Genomic DNA, 19,133 nt, shown 5'->3' on the forward strand with positions numbered 1-19,133 from the left:
AAAATTCCGGACCACTCAATTTCGAGCCAATGGTGCATGGAGCGAGATGAGGTTGGCGTACCTGAACATGCCTGTGTTTAATATGTAACTGCTGAAAGTTTCATTGCTGTATGTCAGTTATTGTTCAGTGGTGCATTGAGTAGAAAGTTGTGTCGCACTGTTTGTGAACTTCGAGATGGTGGAGTGAGAGGAGCAATGTGTTTGCATTAAATTTTGCGTGGACCTCAAGAAAACCTTTACAGAGACACGCCAAATAATGCGGGAAGCCTATAGACTCTGTTATGAATGGTTCACACAGTTTAAAAATAACTGGACGGAAGTCAATGACGACCCTCATTCAGGACGCCCTCTGACATCTACAAACAACACTCGTGTCCAGGAATGTCAATGAAATTGTGCAAGCCATTTGAAGACTGACTGTCCGATGATTGAAGAAGAATATAACATTTACGCTGGATCATGTCATGAAATTCTGACAGCATCTTGGAATGCATCATGTTGCTGGCAAGTTAGACTCACATCAAAAGTCAAGGCCAGAAAGATCTTTGCCTCGTAATCTGTGAAGAGCTTTTGTATTGCACAAATGAGAATGAGATGATGCTAAAGAGAATCATAACTGGTAATGAGATGTGGGTGTACAGTTAAGATGTTGAGCCTACCGCACACATCATGTTGTTGAAAATGCAAATAAAGATTTTGGTAAATCATCATATATGTCTCCCTCACCCTTCTCCTTATATACACGTAATAGACGTAAGATATCTGTTAATGAAACTGTATTTATTTGGATTAAAGGTAAAGGTACTTGTGAATATGTTAAATTTGTTGGAGATTGTACAATGTATTTTCACAAATAAACTGAACTGTAGCGCAGCTTAAAATTGGACAAGGGTACATCTAGAATCTGTCGACAGAGTATGCAACAGCATGTTACGTCAGCTCTCCGAGCGCTTGACCTTTGACCCCGCCGATAAGGCGGCGCTACGTCATCTTGGCAGCGCGCCAGCCGCGGACTTAACGCACAGCGGACGGGCGCACCTAGTACGTCTAGTGCGCCCGTCCGGGATAACTCGCGGCTGGCACTGTGAAATATTCTAAGTCACTTATTTGGCGCCGCGCCAGTGCGCGGCTATAAAAGCGAGCGCAGCCCGCGGAGCGGATCATTCGCGCTGCTGCTGCTGCACAGGCAACTGCATTGAATGCTGCCAAGATGCCTTACAGAAGATACCGTCGTCATGCAAGACAGACAATGGATCAGGAAAGGTTCTCAAAGACCAAAAAAAAGCTCGTCACGTCAGGACAGGTCAAAAGTCAAAGCCATGCTGATAAGCTTTCTTTGACTTAGAAGAATTAGTTCATCACGAAATCGTGCTACAAGTACAAACTGTTAATCGATGGTACTACTGGGACCTGTTGCGACGTCTGCGAGAAAATGTGAGAAGGAAACGGCCTGAAAAGGGGTGATAAAATTCCTGGCTCTTGCATCACGATAATGCACGCACACATTAATCTCATTGGTGCATGACCACTGCACTAAAAACAAAATCACTGTGCTGCCTTGTGCCTCTAGACCTGGCCCCTGCGGACATCTTTTTTATTTCTAAGGTTAGAAACCCTGTTTAAAGGATGAAGATTTGCAATAATACACAAGATAAAAGAATTCTCAGACAGCACTTCGTACTTCATGCGATCCAACACAAAGTATATGAAGACTGTTTCCAGAAGTGGAAACGGCATTGGGAGCAGTGTATCCATTGTGGAGGAGAGTCATTCGAAGGCGACCATGCACAATAAGTGAAAGGTAAGCACAGAAAAATTTTGTGGGCAAAGTTTCAGCATTTTTTAAACAGACCTCGTATGTACTTCATGGAGTGCAATAGCAGCATACTACGCAATGGAGACAGATTCAAGAACATATGAAAACAAATTATGTTGCTGTTGATGTTTTGTTTTGCTGGGCACGCAACTGCACAGTCATCGACAACCAATAAATTATGTTGATTTCTCATATTCTCAAAAAATAGTCAAAAGACAAGTTCTCAGAACAGTTTAATCTATCTCAATCACAGTGATACTACGCACAGCTTGCCATTTCAATTTCTGTATTGATGGCCAGCTCTTAAGTAGTAGTTTTCATGGTTGTTAGAACAGATTCATAAACCCACAAAGAAAGAGCCTAAATGACACAAACAAGTGGCAATAATACATTGTTCAGACACAATAATTGTTCAGCTGTACATAAGTAACCCTCTAAGTACACTACACCTGGGTACGACTGCCACAAGGAAATCAACTGGGACCTAGTTGAAATTATCATAAAATTAATTTGCAATGATTTATGGAAACTGCAAAAATACAGAGGCTCTTTTCACAATGACAGTTCAATGCAACATAATATGCTCTCAATCCCCTCTCCCCATAACGAGTATTAATCTGAACATCAAAATTTGCAGTACCACTTGCCCGCTTTGACTCTTAACGTAATTGTTGTGTGTTGGCACGGCATATTGGAAACGCATTGTGTTTGCAGAGGATATGTTGGAGCACATGGTGGCATGCTCAAATGTGAGAGGTTTATGTTTGTAAATTGTGTGTGAGTGCTGTTAGTGTTTCACTGAACTTCTTTAGTGATGTTTGTGAGAATATTGGAAGAGTTAGTGCCGATTTGTTAGAGTGTTATTTTGATGTTGGCAGTTACATGCAATACACTCATTTTCGGATTGGGTATCATTAGTGCAGTATGTTGTAAAGTCTGGAGATATAGTTTTATGTCTCATTTTGTTAGTTATGGATATGACAACTAAGTTCGTAAGTAGTGCTCTTTATGCCACAGAGAGTGATGACATGTTGACCACAATTAACTTTCTACTGTTATTTGGTTTAACTGCCAAATATGTGAAGTGTTACATTTGTGGAGAAGGTATGAGAGTGATCAAAGCTACTGCATCTTGGATCATTGTCCATTGTGTGGTGGCATCGGCAGGGCAACACATGGCATTCTATATAGAACTGTTCCTGGATTGCTAAGTCTAGGCCTCTGAAGATTGTGTGTGTCGACATAATTTTGCTATCGGTAAATTTGTGTGTTGGCTGAGTGATTAGTTAGTATATTTTTATGGTTTTTTTATTGCAGTATGTATGGTAGGCATGTTTATTTGCATAATTGTGTTTGATAAATCTAAATTTTTATTGAAATTTTGGGTCGCGTTAAATCATGGAGTTTGTTTTACCTACATTGGTAAGGTTAGGTTTTCGATATTAGTTGTATCGGCAAATTCTAGTATTGCAGTACTGTGGACTTAAGTTTTAGCTATACAGGTCAGGTGAAGTGTTAATACTGTATTTTTTTGAGTGGTTTTGTGGACTGATCTATATAGGTCTAGTGAAACTTCCAATACCAGTTATTTCAACTTTTTCATTGCATTTTGTTGATTGCTTGATTTACGGGTTGGTACTTGCTTTGATGTGTGTTCATTATTAGGACACTATTTAGTCTGTACCACCCTAATTCTCACAATTGTCTCTTTAGCTTCACAGTGTTTCTGCAATATAATATTCTTCATATTATTTGTGTCTGTTCAGGTCTAATAAGTGACGCCATGGTCATGTATTGTATAAGCATGAAACGGGGTGTCTGCCATCCTGATTAATCATTGGTCAAAGCTGACAGTTGGTACCGCAACATTTAGTTTTGCCTAGATTTTGGAGAATGCACTTTAATACAGACAACCTAACTGCTGAATTACATCTACATACATACTCCACAAGCCAGTATTGTGAGTGGCAGAGGGTACACTTTACCACTACTAGCCATGTCCTTTCCCATTCCACTCTCACAGAATGAGGGAAAAACAACCGTCTATATGCCTCGGTACGAGCCTTAATTTCTCTTATCTTCCTGGATCTCACGTGAAATGTACATTGGTTACAGTAGACTCATTCCGCAGCCAGCCCCAAAAAACAGGTTACCCACATTTCATCAATTGTGTTACTCAAAAATTACATCACCTTCCTTCCATGGATTCCCATTTGGGTTCCTGAAGCACCTCCATAATACTTGTTCAAATCTACAGGTAACAAACCTAGCAGCACACTTCTGAATTGCTTTGATGTCTTCCTTCAATCTGACATGGTGTGGACCACAAACACTCTAGCAGTACTAAAGAATGGGTTGCACTGGTGTCCTATATGCTATCTCCCTTAAAGGTGAACCACACTTTCCCAAAATTTTCCCAATAAACAGAAGTTGACCTTCACCTTTCCTACTACAATCCTATATGCTCAGTCCACTTCATATCACCCTGGAACATTACACCTAGGTATTTGATAAATTTAACTGTGCTAAGGAGCACACTACTAATGCTGTATTCAATCATTCAGGGCTTGCTTTTCCTACTGCTGTGCACTAAATTACAGTTTTCTACATTTAGAGCTAGCTGCCATTATTCACACCAACTAGAAATTTTGTCTAACAAGGAGAGGTCCTAGTGGTGGGGAGCAAAACCATTTTGATGGTGATGTAGACTGAGAGACCAAGTATCACACCATTCAGCCATTTACCCTGGTGGACCCTAATTTACAACTGAGAAGAGAGGAGAAAAACAGAATTTGACATGATACTCAATAGCAGTAAAAAAAGCATTAGGTTAGAGAGTCGTAGCGTGGTGTAATGGGTACGGTGAGGCCTTCATGTGCAGGTCGTGGGTTCAAAACTTGTTGAGCACTTTACATTTTTGATTTCCAAATCATTATCGAAATGTCTTTGATAATTTTTTAAATCAATTATTTAGATAAAAAATTTCATTTAATTTCTATCCCTATCACATAATTTTAATCGTATGATTTTTATTACTAGTTTCTTTTTTATCTTTATATCATCCTCTTTCCACTCAGAATCTTTGTGAATGACTAATTATATTTATCTCCTGTAATATTAAGTATTTGAAATGCTGATCTACTGGTTAAAAAACAAAAGACAAAATAATCTACATTGATTGTGCAATCATGTCAAGAACTATTCTTCCATTACAAGATTTGCATTTTTTATGTTAATTATGATACAGACAATTAAAACATAGCCTAAATTCCTACTGCACTTTGGACAAAATAACACAGATAAAGATTTAAACGAAAGAAGGGACTATACGCAACACGAAATTCAAGCAAAATGAGAAATGGACATCATGGAAAAATATGATGACAAAACAAAAGAAATAAAACTGAAACACACAAAACTAACTAATATCACCATGGATATTTACACATGAAAAATAATAACAAAAAGAAGCTATTATAATGATCAAAATTATGTGACAAAAGAATAGAAATAAAAAAATGAACTGAAACCAACTAATTGAATAAAAATAATGATCAAGTCATTTCAATAATAATTTAAAAATAAACACTGTAATATCTGACTACATTCAAACCTACAGCCTTTTGCACCAGAAAGGCTTACCCTATGTGTTGCACTACACAACCAGTTAATATGATGCCACTTTTTTAAAATGCTATCTAACAAGATGCAAAATTCTGAATTTTTGTCTCATCAATTGCTCACAAATGAGAGTCCACTAAAGTGAATGGCTGCAGGGTGACACATCTAATGTCTTAACCTACAATACTGATGGGTGACTTAAAAAAAATATCCCACTGCTTGTATTGTCATCCTGTATCACCCTAAAGTTGCTCAACAATGACACCTTCCCGTTAACGCAGCACCAACAGCAAACAGCCACAAATTGCTACTCACCATATCCGTCATTCAGACATACAGAAAATGACAGCAGTCCTATCACACTTAAGTGGTGCACTCTTGTATCTCTGATAAACACTCACTGTCTACGCACCAAACCAGGTTTCGTTAGTTAAGAATGCTCATGAGCCAATGACATCTGGGTACCTGTTCCATATGCTCATACTTTCGTTACAAATCTGCAATGGGGCTGTGTGTCCAATGCCTTTCGAAAATCTAGAAATATGGAATCTGCCTACTGCCCTTCATCCATGGTTTGCAGGATATAATGTGAGAAAAAGAGACCTCAATTTCACATTACTGTTTTCCAAATCCATGCTGATGAATGGCCAGTCTGAATATGTTCAAGATTTTCACAGAAAATCAATATTAAGGATATTTGTCAGTAATTTTGCAGGTCTGTTCTTTTACCCTTCTCATATGCAAGAATCATCTGCGCTTTTTTTCCAGTCGCTTGAGACTGCGCAGGGTGGGTGAGATTCACAATAAATGCAAGCTAAGTAAGGGGCCAATTCTACAAAGTACTCTTAGTAATACTGACATGCCATTCCAGCCAGACGTTTGGCATGTCTGTCTGATTCTCCTGCATGAACAATTTCTTAAATGTAAAATTTAAAACTTCAGTTTTTGTTTTGCTACCATCTGCTACAACACCAGACTGGCGAACAAGTGACTGGATAGAGACCTTAGAACCACTAAACAATATTAGATTGGACCAGAATTTTCTTGGGTTATAGACAGGATCTGCCACTAACGCATGGAGGTATTTCAGGCATTGATCTTTTTACAGCTGCATTAACTTCTGCTCACTTTTTGCTACTGTCGTTTGCACACTCTTTTGAATAAAGGGTGCAACAACCTTTGCTTCCTCAGCATTTTACCAACATTGTTGTTAAACCATGGTGGACTTTTTCAGTCTAATCCACTTACTCGGCAAATACAATTTACAATCTGTTTAAATGTTGTCCGTAATTGCTCTATGTCCACCATAGTGGAACCAAATGTTGTCTAAGTGGGGTCTAACAACTGCTTATCTGTTCTTTCTAGCAGAAATACTCTTCTAGCTTTCTTGACTGATTCATTAGCTTTAGTAACCTTAGTCACTGGGATGAATCATCGTCACTAATCCCTATCTGCATTGACGCTGTCAATAAGGCTATGCCTGTTTGTAGCTATCAGGTCTAAAGTATTCCAGTTGCATGTGGGCTATGAATCAACTGACGTCCCCATCGTACTCGGTAGGTTCAAGTCACTTCCAACCAACAGTGCAATTTCTGGGTATTCCTGATCCAGTCAATACACTGTAGGTTAATGTCACCTCCAAACAATAAGGCACTGGCTGGGTATTCCTGAGCTACTGACCGCAGACTTTCAAAGAATGATTAAACTGTCACAGCAGAATTGGATGGTTGGTAAAAACATACAACAATTTTATTTCAGCTAGATCTGTTATACATTAGCAGGTAACTTCCCTGCCACATTCAAATTCAACCTCAATAGACAAAAATATTGTCAAATGCAATGAACACTACCCCTCCTTGGCTTCTAATCTGTCTCTTCAATATATGTCCTATGAATCACTAATATCATTGAGCTTTCTACTTCAGGTTTCACCCAGCTCTTGGTCCTGAGAATTATTTAGTTGCAAGAAATTTCATGGAGGGCAGTAAATTAAAAAATTTTGTTATGAACACTTCAACAATTTACTAAGCAAATTTTGACAGTAAGTATCATCACTCTGAACATGGTTTGGTTTCAACATGCACTCCACATGTGCTCTGCCACCCAAGGAGCTGCTTCCTTTGAGTAGTGCACTCATCTATTGAGGGATGTCCTAGATTCCTCATATAACAATGCAGAACCAGATATCTGCAGTCAGGATCATAACTGAGTTCACAGAGCTTTTGGCTGAGACCCACAAACTGCTCCAAACCGAAGGCCCCCAATGAACTCTGAGAACAGTTCCGCAAACTGCAAACTCTGCTTGCACCCAGCGCAAGAGCCCAGCAGCCTTTGCCACTTGCACCAGCAGCCTGTACAACCTGAGGTTGGCACCAGAACCGAAGTGACATGCACTGTCGGTGTCGACATGAGCCACAGCTTCAGACAACTGCACCCTGCATGCTTGATAGCCGCAGACAAAGGTCTCCACATCTCTGATAAGAGTGCCCCCGCCCCCTCCCCTGCCAGACATGAGTGCACATTGATTTTCGTTCTGGCCCTGAATGATATTTCCCTAAGGAGGCACCATAACACACCTGGCATTGGAGCTCCCAGTATCAGCAAACCTCAGCCCCCATGTGCCCGCTTGAATCCTGCTAAAGGAATGGCCATCTTCACTCACAGACCAAACAGGTGAGGCCAGATGACCAGCCTTCACATTCGCCCTCCGTCTCTAGCAACACAAATGCATTACCGCCCGCCATTCATTCTGCTGCGAGGGCAGATCTAGCGTATCAGGGACACTAGGAGGCACTTCGGAAGTAGAACCACGGGCAAAACAAGCAACACATCCTTAGGCAGTCGCCTGAAGACAACAGATAAAGGCAAAACCAAAATCACATTCAGCTGTTCACGAATTGTGGCCACCACCTCTTGTGTCTTCACACAACAGGCACACACCTTACCCATCCTAGTAAAAGTAGCTTGAGAATTGACTATAAAAGCAGATAAAACCCGGAAGTGCAACTTGCTACCCTCCTGCCATTATCACCAATGGTGGCTGACGCCTCTGTGTAGCCAGCCGTTCAGAAGAAATATCAACTGCGCTACAGACTGCCCGACTCTACACTTTACTACAACTTCAAAAATTCATGATTACACCTCAAACAGAAAAATATGCAAAAAAAATTGAGAAGTATACTAAGAACACATAGTAAGATCTAAATATGTAACTTGCCACTTTGCAGGTATGTACTCTTCAAGTCTGACTTGCAAATGTACCCCCAACAAAAATTGGCTGACAATCGTTTGTCACATTGAAACAACAACTAAAATCAAAACTACGTAGCAAACTTTCAGAACAAAATAAGTATAGAAGAAAAAAATTGCTAATTGAAGCGAGCAAACAGAAGCAACATATTTAAAAAATTGTGTTTACCAAATGTTGCTTCAACTTGTGAAAGGAATGGGAGAAACTTTCCAAAGTAACATTTGTGTTGCCTTTTCTCAATATTTTGCCTGTCTTGTCACTTCGTAGGTGAACAGCTCTTTTCTCACACTTAACATATTTAAATTTTCTTTATATGCTCCAATTATGTCTTTTTAATGTAAAATAATTGGCTCGTGGTGTGCGGGATGACTACAGTGCTACACAGTTGCATATACCTATAGTGTAATGTAAAACATGAACCTGCATTTTATTATATTTCACTAAAAAGAATACATGTCAAATGCACAAAACATAACAGCCATTGATTTTTCCTTTTTGTTTTGCTTTGGGGCACAAAACCAACTAAGGTCATGAGTGCCCAAAAAGCCACTGAAACGTATAATTATGTCGCTGCAGAGAGCTCAAAATATTGAATGTGAATTAATGCACGCAAGTTGTGTATATGTAAGCCAAGGGAGGGAAGGGGTGTGGGAGGAAAGAACAGATACTAGTTGAATATTTCTCTCAATGTTTATGTTTACAATTTTGTATCAATGCAGCGCATGGACAAAGAGCTGCTATTCCACTTTTACAAAGAGCACAATTAAAAATTATTGCATCTCAGTATTCAAACAGTAATGCATTACCAAAATATATTTGTAGGCTTTACACACCCACACTTCCTTGAAAATTTACTCTAGGTGCCATTTTCAAGACATTTCTTTCTTAATTCCTAACAAGAGTGGAATTTCACTAACAATTAGAAAATTAGGGGAGGAGCTCATGCAATAATGTCAAAAGTAACTGTTCCTGTAACTAGTCCATGTTTTACTATTCAATCCTCCTGTTAACCAGGGAAAATGAGAACTACTCTAATTGTTCCATTTAAATACCTAAATGGTGGACAAGTGCTTGTAGACTTTGACAATTTATTTCATAACACTTCAACAGCAACCAATTTAGTGAACAAATTAACCAACTTCCTTGATTATAGGTGGCTTCTCACAAAAATTTGCCTTCCTACTTCTAGATACAAACATGGCATATTCCAATGATCTCTCTCTCTCTCTCTCTCTCTCTCTCTCGCACTCACACACACACACACACACACACACACACACATGCCAGTATTTGCTCTGCAATACAATATGAAGTGAAGAAGAATATGAAAAACATGACACTGTGGTCAAAAATCTTTAAAATGCAAGTAAATGATTATGAAAAACCAGCACTGACAAACGTTTCTTCTCAATATTAGAAACTAAGTATTAACAGTAATCACACCACTGATTAGGCTAAGTTACTATCCCCAATAATAAAGGCATTCGTGAAACACATGAAAAAAAATATTTGTTTAACTTTCTCAGACAAGTCATTTAGAACAGTTTTGTACTTCTACAGACCCAAGATGTAGTTTCTACTGTGCCATAATGTTCGATTAAAGTTATATTTTAGAAAGCCAATTGCGCTTTCCAATATTGCATGGACGAAAATATCTGGCTATATTACTAATCAATTTGCTACCACAAAATTCATTTGGTATTCACAGTTAACATTGTTTCACATACTCTACCAAATTACCACTTTTCAATGTAGCTGAGACCTAACTCAGACTGCGATACAGATTAATCTGTCACCACAATCAATATTCAGGGAGCAGTAGGGGAGGGATGTTCCAGTATCACACTTTAACCCAACATTCTATGCAATTGCCAAATTTATAAATTTATTGCTGACACAATAACTTTGTTTCAACTGTCATCCCAATTTTAAGTCCCATAGTGAAATAATAAGGAAGCAAAAAACTGGGATTACACTAACTGGGAACAGATGAAATGAAACTGTTAAAAGTAAGAAAACGAGGCATGTAAAACTGTGTTCAGTAAGTAAATGCCTCATCTCATTATTTACAAGCACTAAGACAATTGCTAAATGACAATTGTCAATGCAGAGATGATAAAGAAATACTGATTATACAGGACACTATATCTAAAATAATACAACTACCAGACAAATCATTTTGTCAGTAAATCTTTTTCTCAGATCAAGTAGTGCCCCAATTAATTACCCACATTGGAAAACAAATTTACATACGAATTATTTTTAGAACTTCAGCCCTTCATCAAAATCTGAATACCAGTATCTTTCAAACTGGATACTGTGACAACCTGTATGTAAAAAGCTATGTTTATAATCCAGCAATTTACATGCTCGCAATAATTGAAACAATGGTATGCAGAGAGATGGAATATCTCACACAACCAATGCAACAATGTTTTTTCTACAAATGCATTCACAAAAGTGGCCAAATCTCTATACAACAACAGTTGAATGGAACACAGGAACATTCATCACAAGGGTGACAGATTATAGGATTAAATTACAAATTAAGGATGAAAAATATCTGAGTAACCTTTTTACATTAATATAAGAAATATAATTCAAAGTATCAACTGTTAATATTCATAGCTCTTCCCTTACAATCAAACTCACTGATGAAAAATTAATCATTCTGATAAAGTCTACAGCACCAATGATCCCTGACAAAAAATCCTCTTAGATGAAAACGTCCACAGCCGCAAATGGTTACAAAATTACATCCTAAATTCTCAGTATCCCATTAATAATACTCAAATAGTGTGATACACCCAGTTTAACACGGTATCTAGGTCTCATCCTCAATATTTCCACAGTCTAGTGGGATGCTATCTGTCAATGAAAAAGGCCTTAGGCAGTAAAACAAGAACAATCTACAGGATCATTGAACAGTAATCACATGCATAAAATTTATGATTACAAGTTTCGTTGTGGCCTATTATGCAATTTAGAATGACTATAAATTTTAATATTAACAATTTCAGTGTGCATTGCTCTTTAGAAAACCACATCAATCAACAACGAACTTTCTTGCATTACGAGTTACATTATGTTGTACTCTTCGGTCACACTGGCTAAACTTGACATGAAAGCCAAACACACACAAAAATATTAGTCTAGCGCAAGCTACATCTCCCATAACTATTGCAATCCCTCCACAATTACACAAGCCAGTGAAATCACCAAATACAGCCAAACTGTTCAGCATTTTCACATCCCACAATAAACAAAAGCCACAATACAGGTGTAACCTTCAAACTCCCCAATCATTTCCACTTCACTGCAGAAGCTACATATGAAAATGCTCATAGATGCAACTACCAACTACATACACACCTTCAGAGAATCAAACCACTGCTGAAGTTCCATGGAATCAAATGCAAAATAATCACAATCTAAAATGTTTCGTTCACTGAGCCTCAAGTATTATGAATGTCTGCTGCACAACACATTTCCTGCAGTGCTCAATTTCCTCACCACTAAGACTTGATGTTTCCAATGAGAAGTGTACACATCCTAATTTCTTACCTTCAGTAACTCGTATAAGTAGTATCTGATGTCATAGTCTGTTAATGTCTGATATAACTGTTTGAAGTCCGTGTTATTAACATGTTCAAATATGAGGGCAGGCGTTCTTGAAACTGGATCTTTCACAACAGCTTGTAAGGTGATGATATTCGTTCCACCTCTCAGATTCTCTAAAATCTTTATCTCTCGTTTTATTTTCTTCTTTTTCACTGGCTGAAAAAGTAAACAAACATCCACAAAATGAACACGCAACTGGCAAGAATATTTTCTAAATTACTATTATACTTCTTGCGTACAGCTAGCAGTAAAGTAATAAAGTTTAGGAAATGGACAATAGCTAGCGTACACAAAATCTATAAACACTAAGAAATGAATGGGAGATACAGGAATAGTGTACTCATGAGAAAAGACGATGAACATACTACGTGATTTACAAACTTGGGATTTACGACACTGTTACAAGTTAATGATGTTCCTCCAATTGGAGCAATAACATTTAACCTAATTCAAAATTATTACATATAATCCACTTACTTTCAGGATTTTCACGACACACTTTTCACTGTTTGTTACATTGATGGCTTCAAACACTTCACTGTATTTTCCACGGCCAAGCTTCCGTACTAACTGATAGTCATCCTGCTGCCTAAAACATTAAAAATATCAGGTAATAATGAGCGAAACAGACCGGTATCGCGCGCAGTAAACAAAAAACTTACCCCCAATCCACTACATATGATTCATAGTCCCAATACTCTCGTGGTTTATGAGAATTTACATCAGCATACACACGTGCCCGACTAGGGAGAGACATTGTTGGGACCCAATGGATTTGGGCTCTCGAACAGCTTACACCTTTTACAACGCTATCCGCAACATATGAATGCAATAATGTTCCTGCAACATATGCATGTGAATACCAAAGTGAAATAGCGTCGAAGATTTGGGGTAAGCCAATTCATTTCATTTAATGTATACAGTGTATATTCTGCGCTACATGATTCCTCTAAACAGAAATTTATCTAAGGTTAAGTTAATCTCTTGCAGTGTGTAAACGAAGCGTTAACAACAGAGCTTTCCGCCTCATCTTAACTGAAATGCGCATCTGATCGTCTTCGCTCTTACCTAACCAAAAATTACTCTTATCTGACAGATTCCAGACGCAATCACTCCGTGATACAACAGTAATTCCTATTTCTCATTTACAGCAGTTATCGAAGTCACTCATTAACATTTTGCAGTAGAACTACTTTGGTCGATAGCCCACAATTAAGAGACAAACCCATTTGTTAACTGAAGCAGCCACTGCCCTCCCATACCATCAAACGCCATTACTTGCGCCGTATCTCGTATTCGGTGGTACCATACAATATCCAGTACACCTTAACTTCCTACCTAAAACATTCCGGATCAAAATCTTGGTGCACTTATTAATGTGGAGACACTACACAGCTCAACAGTTACAAAATAACCCAAGAAAATTATCGTGTGTCCAGGGCACAGTCCCGTATTTAAAGACGAACCGGCTTCTCAAAGAGTAAAATCCAAGATGGCTCCTCACATCCCGCCACGGAAAACTGGGAAACGAGGTTCGGTGCACACATATCCTTACGTCTCGCCCAAGTTCTCTTACTTACAGAATTAACCGGTAGATGTCACTCTAATAGCACCTTTGCAAATCTATCCATAAAGATATTCCTCGCAGTCCTTACACAAAATAATTACAAAGATGTCCATAATCAACGATGCTCAAAGAGATAGAGTTCTATTTTGTCTCTTCACCGATATTTTTACTTCGATAAGCAAAGAGGCGTTTTATAAATTATGTTAGCATTCTAGTACAACTCAGAAATTTGATTGTTTACTCACCAACACGACTGTTGAAGGTAGTTATTATTTACGTTACAAATCAGTTCGCCGGAAACACAAACGTCTGCTACCTGTAATCATGTGTTCATAGTTCTAGGTTTAAGATAAGTTAGGACTCGCGAGTAAACCGAATGAATTCTACAGGTCAGGTCGAAGAAACTGAAAATGTGCTAGTATAAATGCAAAGATGTTCTTCCTAAATTAGTTTGGATTTCCACTCGCATAGCCTTTTGTTTTTGTTAAGTACAGTGATATTGCGAAAGCAAATTGTAAACGGTTCTAAATTTTTATTTACCACTTCGTTCAGGTTATATAATCTGAATTGAAGGGCTCTGTCCTGATTTTACTGATTCTTGACATGACATAAAAATTATGACAAAGTTTTTTAGATGGTGGACTTTGTGTTGGCAGCACTGCTAAGGTAAATATACATTTACAGGTGTAAGGGTGTATAACAATGAATTTGGTAATAATGTTTTTGTTTTTATTTGGAGAGGCGATGTTTCTGTATGTCAGTGGTAGTGAATTGAACCTTGATTATTGTTTTATTGCAGTAAATGCCTCAAAAGGAGAGACTATTTTGGTGGTGTGTCTATTAAGAAATGGAATTTATTTTATGCGTGGTTGCAAATTCCTTCTGGCTGCGTATGGTCGCAGTAGATGCTTTTGGAAAATGTTAGAAGATCCTCCCACTTTCTCTGTGGAGCCGGTTTTATTTCCTGATAATGGCAGATTTTTTACTTCATGATCGTGTGAGGGAGCTGTGGATGCAGATTGATCAGTTACACCTCAGTTATCTTCAAACGGATGAAAGCTTGTATAAGTTAGAGCAACGAGAGAAACTCGAAGGTAATATTTAATAAGCCACCCGCCTTAATAAGTTTTTGTATTAATCCAACTGAAATGAGGAGATGATAGTCTGGCTTCTTTAATGATTTAGAAACCCAAAGAAAATTACCCGTTACACGCATTCCGCACAATATCTCACTCGCTGCACGTTTTGTGCTAGGCTGGATAGTAAAAAACATGTGTAGTCATATGCCAGATCCCACTGTAACGCGCACTAACACTTTACAATTCAGCCCATTGAAAGGGAGGAAACACAGAACAGGCAGAAAATATCACTGGTGTGTTAACATCTTTTAACAGAGCACAGAAAAGTGGAACATATTACTAATAAATGTATGTATGCAATAACCTGTTTCCTCTCACCCCACCCCACAAGAGGGAAGTGTAGATAATTTTTCCTTCTAGCAGTGTGTTGGTGAATATCTCAGTTACTCTCAAATTGAAGAGGATTTCATGAGTTAATAAATGTACTGCAAAGCTGTGGTTTATTTTACAGCTGTTTAAAAAGACACCTGCAAGAGTTATGTTCGTGAACTCCGCATACCATTCTAATATTTTATTTTGTTCAATGAATACATGTTGCCTTTGTGAGGAATTATCCCACAATATCATCCCCTAGGGTGTCAGTGAATGAAAATATGCGGAATGTATTAACTCAGAGATTTGTGTGTCAACTCCATGGTTTTTCCTATAAGTATTCATTGATATACATACGAAAGAACTTGAAACATTTTACCTCTTTATGTAAACTAAATCCTAATAGGTGGGATATATTGGATAGTAAATATCTGGCTGAACAGGTATAAATGGTGTTTTTAGTAGAAAAGCAGTTTTAATCCAAATTGTGATTGACTTAAGTATCCCATTAATACTCAGGTGGGTGACAACGCTTATGTACATTGCCTTCTCAAAAAATTTGGAACATTATGTTAGAAGAGCTGTAGCTGATGACATCTGTGGAAACATCTTTCTTAGGGAGTTATCGGAATGTTGTGTATTTCAATATGTCTGGGGAAAATACCATATTAATAATGTGACTGAGAATATAAATTATAGGACCTTTATTTTTCAGTCTCTCAATGAATATTTTGCAACTTCATACAAACTTTTACTTCTGAGAGTTCATAAAATGTAATACTGTTTGTAGTATGAAAGTGCTTTGAGATCGTACCTTTCTCTGATGATTCACAAAAACATTTAATACCTCTTCAACAACTCACAAACATAATGGCAGCTTTTAACATGACATTGACACTATACCTAATATGTTACCACATGTACATTATAAAAAAATAATATAGATGCAAAATAAATATTGTCAGTATTCCATTCTCATTCTTTTTGAGTAGATGTGGTGTTACATGCCACACCATCATGATGTTACAGGATGAAGTCAATATGCAGTGTCAGTAGGTTCATTTGGCCTGTATTTTGTAGAATTCGTTTTTTGTTATGGAGGTACTTCGATACATATAGTGGTCTAATGTTTCCTGAAAGACCTCCTAGTATTGTACTTAATTTATTTTTAGAAATAGCCAAAACCTTATTAAGAAATTTTTCATTTAGAACTGGCACTAGCCTCATTGTAGACATTAACCTAGTCAACATTCTTTTGAGTTTTCCTGTAAAACTTTGTAGTTGTTTTGCTGTTAATCACTCTCATCATTTTCATTGAGTGTTTGTGCATTGTACATGTAGTTAAGTTATGGAATATTACTTAATTGTCCATAATGATCTGATATTCCATTTACCACAGGATAGGGGTCTATTTGTTTAATTTCTGTTTGTTGTATAAATACATTATCTATCAGTGCACAGCTATCTTGAACTACTCAGGTATTGAAATTTACAATATTTAGAAACAAAGTTAAAGGGTACCTCATTGGCTTCTCTTGCAGTTTATCAGAATACTTAAACACAGGAATGTGAATTCCCAATGACACTAAAATTTATATAGAAGTAAAGGAGACCGAATTGTAGAAGCATGCTCTAAATAGTCCCGTCTGCTTCACCTGGTCCTCATATCAACATGACACTTTGCTGGATGTTAGTCTCCAACTCTCTGATGGCTCCATCGTTACATCTGTCAGTGTCAAGTCGACTAATCACTAACAGTGCCTAAATTTTCACAGCTGTCACCCCTTCCACACAAAAATATTGCAGCCATTTCCCTTGGCCAGCTGTGAACTGCATACCTTCAGTGTCACGAATTTCCTTGCCCAGTATACTGAAGGCCTCACCAAGGACTTTACAGTCAGGCACTGCCCACCAAACCAGTCTGCAAACAGATGTCCTGCACCACGTCTTCACACATCCATAATCCTCCCAGCACTACCAAAAACCAACTGCAAAGAAGTGCCCCCCATCATCCAATATCAGCCCAAACCATAGCAACCTTCACCAGGACCTCGACTCTCAAACATCATGCCCAGAAATAAAGGACATCATACTCCGGATCCCACCTGCCTAAAGTTTTATTCTGCTTCCAGTTCAACCTGCACAACTTCTTGGTCCAACTTTATGCCCCTCCCACTCCAATCCCCTTCCAAAGGGGTCATGTCCCTGTGGAAGACGCAGGTGCAGCCCAATTCACTCACCCAGCATATCCTACTCCTATCCTGCCACAGGTGTGTCCTATCCCATGTGAAGCAGAGCCACCTGTGAAAGCTCCCACATCATATATAGCTCTGATGAAATTTCTATGGGCATGGTGGCCATTCACCTGCCCACCAGGATGAATGCCCACTTCCAAACACTGGCCAAGGCAGAGTAGACCAGCTGAGCACAATACAGTAGAGCTTAATGGCTGCTTTACAACCAGTGCAATCTAAGCTCATCCCTCCAGCACCAGCTTTTCTCAACATTGCAGATGGGAGTTATCCTTACAACACATCCTTCACTCCTGTAATCCTCCGGCACTCAATCTCTGTCAACCAACTGCACCCACACTTATCCAGCAGCTTCCGCTTCCTCTGCCATGTGACCCACGTCTCAGCCATGCCTTCAGGTCATCGTGCATTGCATAAACTCACCAGCTCCAGTACCTGTGTGTTGCATTTGTATCCTGTACTCCTGCTGCCGTCCTCTGAACTGCCAGCTACCCCTCCCCGTTCCTCTCCTCTTCCCGCTTCTTTCTCCCTCTAGCCAACCCGCTAGACACAGCAGCTTATCCCATTTCACCTGGCAAAAATTAGGATATGGCATATTACTCTTCCATAATTTCTACATGCAACTATACAGATGTTAGTTGTTTATAATCAGTTGACATTTGTGTGATGCAGGAACAAGAAACTGGTACCTGAAAGCTGGTTATGTGTTATTTGAACTGTCATAACATAATATGTTGCTATCCTTCCGTGTAATATTTGAAAGTGTTGTGTTTAGCTTTGGTTGTGTGTTCCTTCATTTGTAATATTAGTGAATGGCATGCAACACTCTTAGATTTTAATAATCCTATTAAAATTTTCATCATCATTATCTTCATCATCTTCTTTTACAGTTTCCAACCCCCGATCGAGTGTGCTAGGGAACATAAGCATCTCCATATTTTATGGTTCTCCCGCCATTCTTCCATCTCTACTCTGTCCCAGTGTCCATCTCTCTCTCAGTCTTCCTGTAAAATCAAACAATGGGCAAATCCAGGATGGGATGTAACAATATTATGAAAAGGATATTTGCTGCTCACCATATCGCGGAGATCCTGAGTTGCAGAAAGGCACAACAAAAAGACTGTCGCAAAGTTAGCTTTTGGCAGCTGGAGCCAGACTCTGTCAGTCAGCTGTAAGCTCTGGGCACGCTTCAGTGGCCACCATACAGTGCAGCCGTGGAACATTGGAATGGACGTTTGGCTTTACCACCTGAATGGTAAAAACTACATATCTGAAGGTGTGCTGTGCACAGATGAGGTGCATAATGGTTGAAGTGGAACAGTCATTAGTGGGCAACCTCTGGGGAATATAAAATAATGATGATGATATTTGGTTTGTGGGGCACTCAACTGCACGGTTATCAGCGCCCGTACAAATTCCCAACCTTTGCTCAGTCCAGTCTCGCCACTTTCATGAATGATGATGAATTGACGCGGACGACACAAACACTCAGTCGTCTCAAGGCAGGTGAAAATCCCTGACCCTGGCGGGAATCGAACCCAGGACCCCGTGCTTG

General features: G+C 38.7%; 2 protein-coding genes across 5 annotated transcripts in view; one reads left to right on the forward strand and one right to left on the reverse strand.

Annotated features, from left to right (window-relative positions):
- The window catches only part of LOC124615790 (casein kinase II subunit alpha), a 70,284-nt gene extending 56,393 nt beyond the window's left edge, over positions 1 to 13,891 (reverse strand). The window contains exons 1-4 of one of the 4 annotated variants that reach the window (XM_047143911.1): positions 13,775 to 13,891; positions 12,971 to 13,148; positions 12,786 to 12,897; positions 12,252 to 12,464 (exon numbers count right to left, since the gene is read on the reverse strand). In XM_047143911.1, coding sequence (XP_046999867.1) covers positions 12,252 to 12,464; positions 12,786 to 12,897; positions 12,971 to 13,065 — 420 coding nt within the window. In that variant the 5' untranslated portion in view covers positions 13,066 to 13,148; positions 13,775 to 13,891. Of the gene's footprint in view, positions 1 to 12,251; positions 12,465 to 12,785; positions 12,898 to 12,970; positions 13,149 to 13,376; positions 13,627 to 13,646 lie in introns of those variants that run through there. The other 3 variants (XM_047143909.1, XM_047143912.1, XM_047143910.1) reach the window with 3 other exon arrangements.
- Positions 13,892 to 14,540: 649 nt separating this feature from the next.
- The window catches only part of LOC124615791 (protein tamozhennic), a 65,936-nt gene continuing 61,343 nt past the window's right edge, over positions 14,541 to 19,133 (forward strand). The window contains exons 1-2 of the mRNA XM_047143913.1: positions 14,541 to 14,586; positions 14,675 to 14,969. Of these exons, the coding sequence (XP_046999869.1) occupies positions 14,846 to 14,969 (124 nt within the window). The 5' untranslated portion in view covers positions 14,541 to 14,586; positions 14,675 to 14,845. The remainder of the gene's footprint in view (positions 14,587 to 14,674; positions 14,970 to 19,133) is intronic.

This window comes from Schistocerca americana, chromosome 5 (genome assembly GCF_021461395.2).
Source record: "Schistocerca americana isolate TAMUIC-IGC-003095 chromosome 5, iqSchAmer2.1, whole genome shotgun sequence".
NCBI lineage: Eukaryota > Metazoa > Arthropoda > Insecta > Orthoptera > Acrididae > Schistocerca > Schistocerca americana.